Here is a 10051-nt window from a genome sequence, read left to right as displayed (position 1 = left end):
CATACAAACAGTTTGATCTCACGTAAACCCAACCTCATACATATATTTAAAGAACCAAAATAATATTAGTAAATTATATATATATATATATATATATTTTTTTTTTTTTTTGTCTTTGACATTCATGATTAAAAAATTAAGTCAATAATGGAACGTATAACACATATTAATAAATAAAGTTACAAGATAAATTTTTTAATTATTAATTATTATTTTTCCATTTATTTATTCCACTACAAGACCATAACTCTACTTTTTTCATAATTAATAAAATAATTATTTTGCATTAGACTCTAAACTTGATGGTACGCACGTCTATACATATATATTTTATATCTAACCACGTTGCGTGGTATATAATTTATTATTTTATTTTTCTTATGTAAGAGGTTGTTTGTTTATTTCTTACTAGTTTTATTAAAAGATAGACTCTGAATCGTTAAGAGGTGAATCTTGTTTGTAAAAAAAAAGTTTGTCTTTTGATGGTTCCAAAACTCTTTGAATGTAGTTTTGTATCATGGACCTCCCTTAACCATGCAACGCCATAATTCAATTGCAAAAAATTACCGAACAATTATATTTCATTTTTGCACTATATCATGAGAACATCTTATTTAATCTGACCACTTAATCATTCTGCATCAAACCATTCAGCAACTGTCAAACAACTCATAAATAAACAAATGAGTCAAATACTATTAATAGCAATATTAATTGGCACTATTTTTGGGTTTATATATTCGTTTTGATTCATTTGTTCAATCACATACAATTCATAGTGGCAGAAACCAAAATATAACTTCTAAATAGGGGTGTTAAAAAAAACGTTGGACCGCTCAAACCGGCCGAACCAAGTCAAACCGGGCCATTTTTGGCAGTTTGAGCGGTCTGACAGTCCGGTCTGGTTTGGAAAATAGCAAAACCGAGCGGTCCGGTCTGGTCTGCGGTTTGGAACCTTTTTTAGGCGGTTTGGACCAAACCAACCGCCAAATACACACACACACACATACACACACACACACACACACACACACACACACATATATATATATATATATATTTATCTATTTTAAGACTATGACCCAAATATATCCTTGAGCCTAACATCTAACATAATCAAAATCGACGACTAAAACCATTGAACATATCAACACATTTAATATTGACGGTCTCCAAATTTTGAAATCCCTCAAGAACTCTATCAATCTATTGATCTTTCTAATCTATGGTTTGATTTCGGCGCACATCATCAAGATATCAACCAACTTAGATTTGGCTTCTCTTTTGTTTGGTCAAGAACTCAAGACTCAAGAATTGAACCATTGAAGGTTGTGAAGTCGTGGATTTTGTTAATTTGTTTGTTTTCTAATTCTTATATATTTATTTGTTTGTACTTTGGATTGTTTCGACTTTGTATTCAAGAGCTGCTTAATTATTACATTTATTTGTTCAGATATTTTGTTTTGTTAAAATGGATATTTAATCTAAAATTCTAAATTATATATGTATTTTAAGTTTAATATTTAAAGTCCATTAAAGGCCGAAACCGCCTAAACCAGTCAGACCAGACCGCCTTTCGTGGTCTAGTTTGACCGGTCTGAGCACTTGATGTCAAACCGCTCGGTTTGTAAATTTTATAAACCGCCATTACGGTTTGGTTTGTGGTTTGAGGGGTTAAACTGTCCAAACCGGACCGCGAACACCCCTACTTCTAAAAACTCAAAATAAAATTAAAAATAAATACATTTTATTTGCATACATCTATCTCTCTTGTCCGCCCCCGGGCTAGCCTCAGCCTTTGAGTGAATCAAAAATGCCCCCTCATATCAATGTCATTTGAAAAGGGTTTTTTGACGAGACTGGTTGAGATTGTTGGTAATCAATTTTTTGTTCAAATATATAATAATCTAATCATTCACTTATTCCTTTTGATACCGTTTTCTCATAACAACCATAATTTATACTATATTATAAAATATTTGACAAAAACTCTTAAAATCAATTATTATGCATAAAGTACTGTTTATTGATGCATATTACTTAAATTTCAAAATCACAAATAAATTGTGCATAAGTAGTACAACTTATTAAAGCTTTATTTTTTAATTTGTATAATTAACTATAGATAAATATACTCAAATATGGAATAGACATCTCATTTTAAATATAAAAAATCTAAAACATAACTAGAATAATCATTAATTATAATAAAATACTTAATTATTATTGTTATAAAATTATATTATGTAATGTATATGGATTATTGTGTAAATAAGTAGTTTTGTGAGGACTCTTATGAAACAAGTTAAACATATAGAAAGAGTTTAGAATAAATTAAAGATTTAGTCCTTATAGTGATCTGACAATTACCAATTGGACCCTAAAAGACTATAAATAGGGTCCATGTGGTTTTATATATGGCAAATAGAACAAATAAACTCACACATCCTCCTTATATTTGGTAAGGTTTGAACCCATGACCTGCTAGGTGCTTAAAGACCCACGTACCGTTAGGCCAAAAGTCCTTTGGTTCGGGTAAAGAAGTTCTGACAAGTTAAGTGTTATTTTAGTCATTTTGTTCATTTTCTGTAATATCTTTTTGATATATTTTATATAAGTGTATAAATCATTTAATAAATAAAATATAACAAATACAGAAAATACATCTACCTTGTACAACTCCTGTTCGAAATCCAAACCTGCCCTCTCTGGTCGTTGTAATAACCCGTCCCACCTGGATAAAAAAAATAGATTTGTGAGTTTTTTATAAGTCTCAAGTTATGGACTACTAATAATTCTCACCATAGTTAAATGAGAGACATTTTCAGATACCCAATATAGAATCCTAATTGTTTGATACTTTATTTTATTAACCTGGATATCCAACCTACCATGCGAGCCGATTAGTTTTAAGGTGACCTACCTGCTTTGCGGGTAGCCTGGAGTCCCAACATCTGAACATCTGCGGTCATAAGAGAATTTTTATTTCTCATTGGATTCGAATCTGGAACCTCCGAACACTTTTGACATTTGGAGTTCAAGCTCAAACCAATTGAACACCACCCTTGTTGTTAGTCATTTGATATTTTATGACCAAACCAAAATAATCATATCTAACATATTCAAAGTTAGAAGGAAATTTTGTTGTTGTTGTTGTATTGTATCAAAGTATCAACCCGACCAACCCGTACGGTTTGAATTAGGTTCAGTTACACTTTGATTTGAGTTGTGATTTTTTAAATCTAAATATTAGATTCAAATGTCTTTAACCTGATCAACCCAACCCAAAATTAGCATTAATTATTAAAGTAACTTTATTACAAGAATTATCTAATTGTAATAAAAACATACATTCAAATATCCCAAAGATTCAAATCCCAATAAATTATCCACAAAATCGTTGTCCCCACAAAAAAGGTATCAATTTGGTTTCTATATGTTTTCTTTTTATTAATTTAGGAATGGATTCGTCGACTTCATCTCTGTAAAAGCATAAACCCCTTTATTTTATAAGCATAATGACAACCCCTTTAATGGAACCTTCTTCTTCAATTCATGCAGAGTCAAACAATCATTGTGGAATCACAACTTCATCATCATCATCATCTTCATTCCATTAATTTGATTTCAAACCTCAATTTTACGAACAGGGTTTGTAAAAAATGGCTGCATTTATGATCGTATGGTTTCAATTTCATCTGGGGTTTTAGGGTTTTGTGATTTCAAGCTGCACGCCTCTGCAAATTTCTTTTGCAGAAAAGGGAAAGGGAGAATAAGAACAGAAGAAAGAGAAAAACAAAAAAAGGGGGAGAATCAGATGATTTATTATTACGATTAAGAGGGAACTGTTTCAAAAATTCGAACTTCTTGATTTGTATAAAAGGTATTTTGAATGGATCTAACCGTTAGCTTTAAATTGCACCCTTTTTGTTAGCGAATTAACAGTGACGTTTCAAGATTTCTTTTGCTTTTTCTTTATGAAAACTGCATTTGAGTTCTTCAAATTCAAGTTGTTTTCCCGGTATTTATGATTCCATGATTCGTTTAAATGTTTTATGTTCTTATTCTTTGTGTTAAAAGTCTTGAAAGCTTATAATGCACACCAAATGTTTGTTTAAATGCAGGACTGAGTTTCAAAGAGGCAATCCGCTGATCTAGAATGGAGAAAGTAGAGGATTTTGAAGAGAATTCTGATTTGGGTTTTGAATCATCAACAATTTCTTCTCTAGATCAAGCAGCACTTGATGATGATGATCATGATCATGATCAATCACCAATGGTGAATTCAACACTTAGTTGCAATTCTTTTGCTTACTATAGAACTAACTCAGAGACTTCAGCTTTTTCTGAGCAATTAACAGATGATGTCAATAGCTGTTCATCGGAAAACCATTCTCCGGTATGTTGGCCGGCCACCGGAAGATCCCCATACCGGCCGGCCCTTTCAAGATTTGGACTAATGAAGCAAAACAACAAGTTTGAAATGGACGATAAGCCCAAGAATCATGAACCTATGGATTTGGGTAAGTTTATATTTCAATTTGTTTCCTTTATCTCCACATTCTTTTCCTAAAATCATGTTAAATTTGAGCCATCGATAGGAAAAATGTCGGTGAAATCGAATGTGATTATCAAGATTTTCTTGAAATTTTTAAGGGATTTGTAAAAATGAAATCTTTTTTGGGGCAGAGCTTGAAATGATGAAAGAAAGATTTTCAAAGCTTTTGCTGGGAGAAGATATGTCTGGCAGTGGCAAAGGAGTTTCGACTGCAGTTACCGTGTCGAATGCCATCACAAACCTTTATGGTATGCATTTTTAATCTCAATTTTCCCTTTGATTCATTAATGAATAACACTCTACAACGCTATAAACCTTCGTGAGTTTTTGATCAAAATATGTTCTTATCTCTGCTTTTATGTATACAACTTCTGATATCTCCCTTTCCCGGATGTGTTAATGAGCTGTAGCGGCAGGTTCATCTGAAAACCGTAAATATTTTGAGACCTTGAGAACCAAATATTCATAATGAATATTGAATATCATAATATTCATTATGAATATCCCATGTATATTTATGGGTAAATTGCATCAAAATGTAACAAAGTTTCATTTAATTCCTCTTTAGTGTAAGAAATTTTTATCTTAATCGATGTAAGAAAGTTCCAAAAATTTCGTACTTTGTACCCATTTTGATCGGTAACCTGCTAATCTTGTAATATTTGCCCTATATGTATGTATACTCGTTATGTATATTTGGTTCATCGGATCTCAAAATATTTACGGTTCCCAAACGAACTTTTCCCACGAGTCGAAGGCTGCAACTCCATCACAAATTCGTGTGCTATCGTCTTTTATTGTTGTGTTCTTATCTTTTCTCCAAACCGTTCGTTGTACCGTAACGAATTCATGCGTAATGATCGTTCATAATTTCTTGTTTCTATCCTTCTAGCTTCTATGTTCGGCCAACACCAAAAGTTAGAACCGTTGCATCCCGAGAAGAAGATGATGTGGAAAAGGGAGATGAATTGCTTACTCTCCGTTTGTGACTACATCGTAGAATTCATCCCCGCATCACAAAATTTACAAAACGGAAAAGCGATGGAGGTACCCACAAAAAAGTGTTGTTTCTTTCCCCTTTCTGATGAGTTGTAGGACGAATTATTTTTTGAGCTTATTGAAAAAGTCCCAATTGGTTAGTCGTAAGCCAGCTTTTTCAGAAACTACTTCAAGTAGCATTTCAATAAGCTGTTTTTTTCCCATTTTGCCCTTTATACGTTTCCAATTAGTTTTTGAGTATATTACGCTTTTAGTCCCTGTGGTTTACTGAAAATTTCTATTTTCGTCCTTGTACTTTTGAAATTACAGTTTTTATCCCTATGTCTTCTTCGTCCTTATGGGTTTACAGCTCGATGTTGTTTTAGGGGTCGTTTACCTAAATGCTTACCCGGTAAGCGCTTACCTCAAGAGTCAACACTATAATTTATTTTATCAGGTAAGATTGTAGTACATCAAAACGTATCTTATGTAACAATTTACCTGGTAAGCGCTTACCTGGTAAGAGTCGTCACCCATCACTTACCGGGTAAGACTCTCCATTCTTATCATCGCTCTTACCGGGTAAGATTATTGCCCCTTGCCATGTTTATCCGGCAAGGAAAATTGCCAAGTAAGTACTTACTGGGTAAGCGTTTAGTAAACGGCCCCTTAGTCTCTCATACTTAAAAGTAGAAGTTAGCCTGAGGGACGAAAATAACAATGAATTGCAAACCAGAGGGACAAAAAACGCATTTTTCAAAACCACTGGGACAAGATTTGCAACTTTTAACAAAAGACAGAGCTTAAAACTAAATTTACTCTTAATTTTTTATTATGTTCTTTTAACTATTACTAGAAGGGTACTCGCGCAATGCAACAAAATATATCTCGACTTTAATGTTTCGTTTTATTCCGTCTTTGTAGGTATATCTCAATTTTTTTTATTACAATTTAATTTAGATTTAATAACGTAGTAATTTATTTTTGATTTGATAATATATAATTTTTATAAGAATAATAATTAAGTATTAAGTTATAACTCAACTATTATCTTAATTATATTTTAGATTTTTTATATTTAAAATGAAATGTTTATCTTGTATTTGACTATAATTATCTGCAGTTAATTACACAAATTCAAACATGAAGTTTTAATAAATTAAACTTACGCACACTTTGTTTGTAACCTTGAATTTTAAGTAATATGCATCAATAAACAGTATTTCATACATAAAAAATGGTTTTTAAGAGTTTTTGTCAAATGCTTTATAATATAGTATAGATACATTGTTATTTAGCTTATCAGCTACTTTTTTTGCCAAATATGACTTATTTATCAGCTAAATGTTACCAACTTATGATATCGTTGAATATTTTCAGGTGATGTCGAGCCGACCAAGATCGGATATATATATCAACCTTCCGGCTTTAAAGAAGCTCGATGCATTGCTCTTAGTAAGACAAAAACGTCTATTTTCTCCCGTTTTAAAATTCGATTTTTCTTACATTTTGTGTCGAGTTCTTTAAAATTAGATCTTGGTTGTCGTATTTTCTCGTTCTTGACAGAAAAATGAGCGAAAACCGTCTAGAGATCATGTGATTTGAGGTCATACTTTGTTTCTTTAACGATATCCTCTTGTTTCTTCCATAGGATATATTAGAAAGTTTTGAAGAGACCGAGTTTTGGTATGTGGAACAAGGAAGCATGTCGGCAAATTCACGATCGGGATCGTTCCGGAGAATTCCTCAACCTCAGAGGAAAGACGAGAAATGGTGGTTGCCGGTTCCTTGCGTGCCTTCTGAAGGTCTCTCGGAAAAAGCCCGAAAAAATTTGAGACAAAAACGCGATTCCGCAAATCAAATCCACAAAGCGGCAATGGCTATCAATAGTAGCATTCTTGCCGAGATGGAAATCCCGCATACATATATCGTTTCGCTTCCTAAGGTTTGTCGTCCATCGATGACTCCATTTCTCGACATTGAAATTCATTTTCGAGTGTTAAAATAGAAAATACTCCCTTCGTCCCAAAACAGATGTGCACAATAAAAAAGGCACACAGTTTAAAAATTGTGTAATTATTATACTTTTTAATTAACTAAGTGACAATTTTACCCTTAATAATAAAGGAAGTAATAAATTCCTCCATCTCATGATCAAGGGTAGAATTGGAAAGTAGGTGTTATTTTTGAAAGGAACCCTTATTTTGGGACAGAGGAGTGACATGTTTGATGCTTATTGATTAACCAAACCAACAAGCTTAATAAGACTCTCAGCTTATTTGGTCAGCTATATATGACTGTTTGGTAGTGGCTTAATGTTATAGAAACTAGAAAATGCTTATTCAGTAAGCTTCTAGGGAGAACTTTATGCAGAAAGCCAAGTTTTTCCAGAGCTGCCCCCTTCCAATTAAAAAACATGTTCCTTCCATCTATGAAAAAACCCTCCCAAATAAAAACCTTCTTAATCTATACAGATAGATTAATCCACACAGACGACTTTATCCATACATGACTTGATGGAAAACCAACCAAGCAGCCTATAAAATGTATGTAGACTTGACCTCTGCCTCAAAGAGTAGAGCGGTTGTTTCCGATTGTGGGAAATCTGATCTTTTTTTTTTCTTTTTTTTCAGTGCGGAAGAACGAGCATAGGGGATAGGATATACCGATACATGACTTCCGGGGGCAAATTTTCACCCGACTACCTCCTCGACTGTCTTAACATAAGCTCGGAACATGAAGCACTTGAGTTAGCCGATCGAGTCGAGGCCTCGATGTATACATGGAGGCGTAAAGCATGTGCGAGCCATTCGAAAACGTCATGGGAGATGGTTAAACAACACGTGGCCGAGACAGAACGGAGCGACAAGAACGTGGTGCTAGCTGAACGAGCCGATAGTTTGTTGTTCAGCTTAAAACAACGGTACCCTGAACTCTCGCAAACGACACTCGATACAAGCAAGATCCAATACAACAAGGTAAGCTTTTAATAATCTTCAAAACAGTCTTCTTTTGAAGAATATATATATATATATAGAGAGAGAGAGAGACAAAGTGGGAGGGAGGTTCGAGGGAAAACCCCTAAAAATGAAAAACTGAGGAACATCCTACCTACTGATAACCGTTAATTTGTACGGTATTCACACGTGCATTTAAGTAATTGAAGATGTTTCTTGATTTCTATGCAAAATCACTTACAAATTTACTTGTATGCACATGCGCGTACTGTACAGATGAACGGTTACTAGGGTGCCAGTTTTTCATTTTTTAACGGTTTTCCCCTAAACATGACCGGTTGTTGTAAATAAAAGGCTAAATAGAAAGTAAGAAGAGAAGGTTAAAGGAAGTTCATATGTTAATAATTGAAAACCATTTGAAGATGCATATGTGAACCATAAATCTGTAAGATCGATTCACATATGCATTTTCAAATACATTTTTTCTAGATTTTTCAATGATTCCTATTTCCACTATATATATATATAAAATATCAAAACAGTTTTCTTGTTTTTGAAGTATATAATATTTATATAGGGAGTGTTTGGGATTGCTTATAAAAACAACTTATTGACTTATTTCAGTGTGACATCGGTAATAAGCACTTTTAAGTGTTTGGATAAACAACTTATACCGGTGCCAAACCGGTAATAAGGAGTTTTTGAAGAAGTTAAACCCTTCTGACTTATAATAAGTTGATAAGTGCTTTTGTAGAAAAGCATAAGTTGTTTCAAGTAAGCAATCCCAAACATCCACATACAATAAATACTCTTGTACACTTCTCACATCTGGTGAAGTTTGAACCCTGACCTCTAGGAAGGCCAAGAGTTACTAGTAACCCTGATACCGCTAGGCCAATTACCCTCTCGTAAAACTCTGTTTAACACAACCCACACAAACCTTAACATTCTCGTTCATCGGCATCATCCCGATCAAATCAATTCTCATTTTGAAGTTGTATTTATGTAGGATGTGGGACAAGCAATACTAGAGAGCTACTCAAGGGTGTTGGAAGGTTTGGCATTCAATATTGTTGCTTGGATTGAAGATGTTTTGTTTGAAGATAAATCCATTAGAAACCAAGAAGGGTAGAATGGTCATTTTGTTCGGAATCGTGTTAGCGGTGAGAAGGTGGGAATCCAACTGTTTTATAGGATATTGTGATTTTCCGTACCCATGATGACAGTGGGGGCGCTTCAGAAGCTGACGTATATCTTTTTCTTCCCTTTTTTTTATGGGATATTGTCTTTTTTACGCCGTTTTTCCGCTAACTAAATGATAATTAAAAAAAATTAAAATTTGATGAATTTTTTAGAGTAAAAATTATGTTATTCGTTCATGTGATTTGTTAAAGGTTGCGAGTTTTGTTCATGTGGTTTAGAATTTGTAGAGTTTGTTCTTATGGTCTGTAATAAATTATTATTTCTGTCCTTATGATTTCTGATTTGTTATTTTTCGGTCCCTATGGTTTACAATTATTTACTGTTTTGGTCCCTTATACTTTAAAGATAAGAATTA

At 33.3% G+C, this 10051-nt stretch overlaps 1 protein-coding gene across 1 annotated transcript; it reads left to right on the top strand.

The window, feature by feature from the left end:
• The first annotated feature begins 3583 nt into the window (after positions 1 to 3583).
• LOC112526803 (rop guanine nucleotide exchange factor 3-like) lies at positions 3584 to 9795 on the top strand. Its single transcript, XM_025137223.1, has 8 exons — positions 3584 to 3883; positions 4125 to 4523; positions 4690 to 4806; positions 5451 to 5605; positions 6917 to 6991; positions 7188 to 7481; positions 8170 to 8514; positions 9503 to 9795. The coding sequence occupies exons 2-8, from the start codon at positions 4160 to 4162 to the stop codon at positions 9623 to 9625; spliced, it is 1473 nt and encodes a 490-aa protein (XP_024992991.1). The 5' UTR covers positions 3584 to 3883; positions 4125 to 4159; the 3' UTR covers positions 9626 to 9795.
• The last annotated feature ends 256 nt before the right edge of the window (positions 9796 to 10051 follow it).

Source organism: Cynara cardunculus (genome assembly GCF_001531365.2).
Source record: "Cynara cardunculus var. scolymus isolate 2C chromosome LG 14, CcrdV1, whole genome shotgun sequence".
Taxonomy (NCBI): Eukaryota; Viridiplantae; Streptophyta; class Magnoliopsida; order Asterales; family Asteraceae; genus Cynara; species Cynara cardunculus.
The sequence above is the reverse complement of the archived record's forward strand: the minus strand, read 5'-3'. Positions and strand labels throughout refer to the sequence as shown.

What these genes read in the sequence shown, in the direction of transcription:
- LOC112526803 (XM_025137223.1), top strand. Translation starts at nt 4,160, where the DNA reads ATGGAGAAAGTAGAGGATTTTGAAGAGAATTCTGATTTGGGTTTTGAA. An exon ending in TGCCATCACAAACCTTTATG is followed by an intron (nt 4,807 to 5,450) that starts GTATGCATTTTT and finishes CTATCCTTCTAG; the next exon opens with CTTCTATGTTCGGCCAACAC. An exon ending in AAAACGGAAAAGCGATGGAG is followed by an intron (nt 5,606 to 6,916) that starts GTACCCACAAAA and finishes GAATATTTTCAG; the next exon opens with GTGATGTCGAGCCGACCAAG.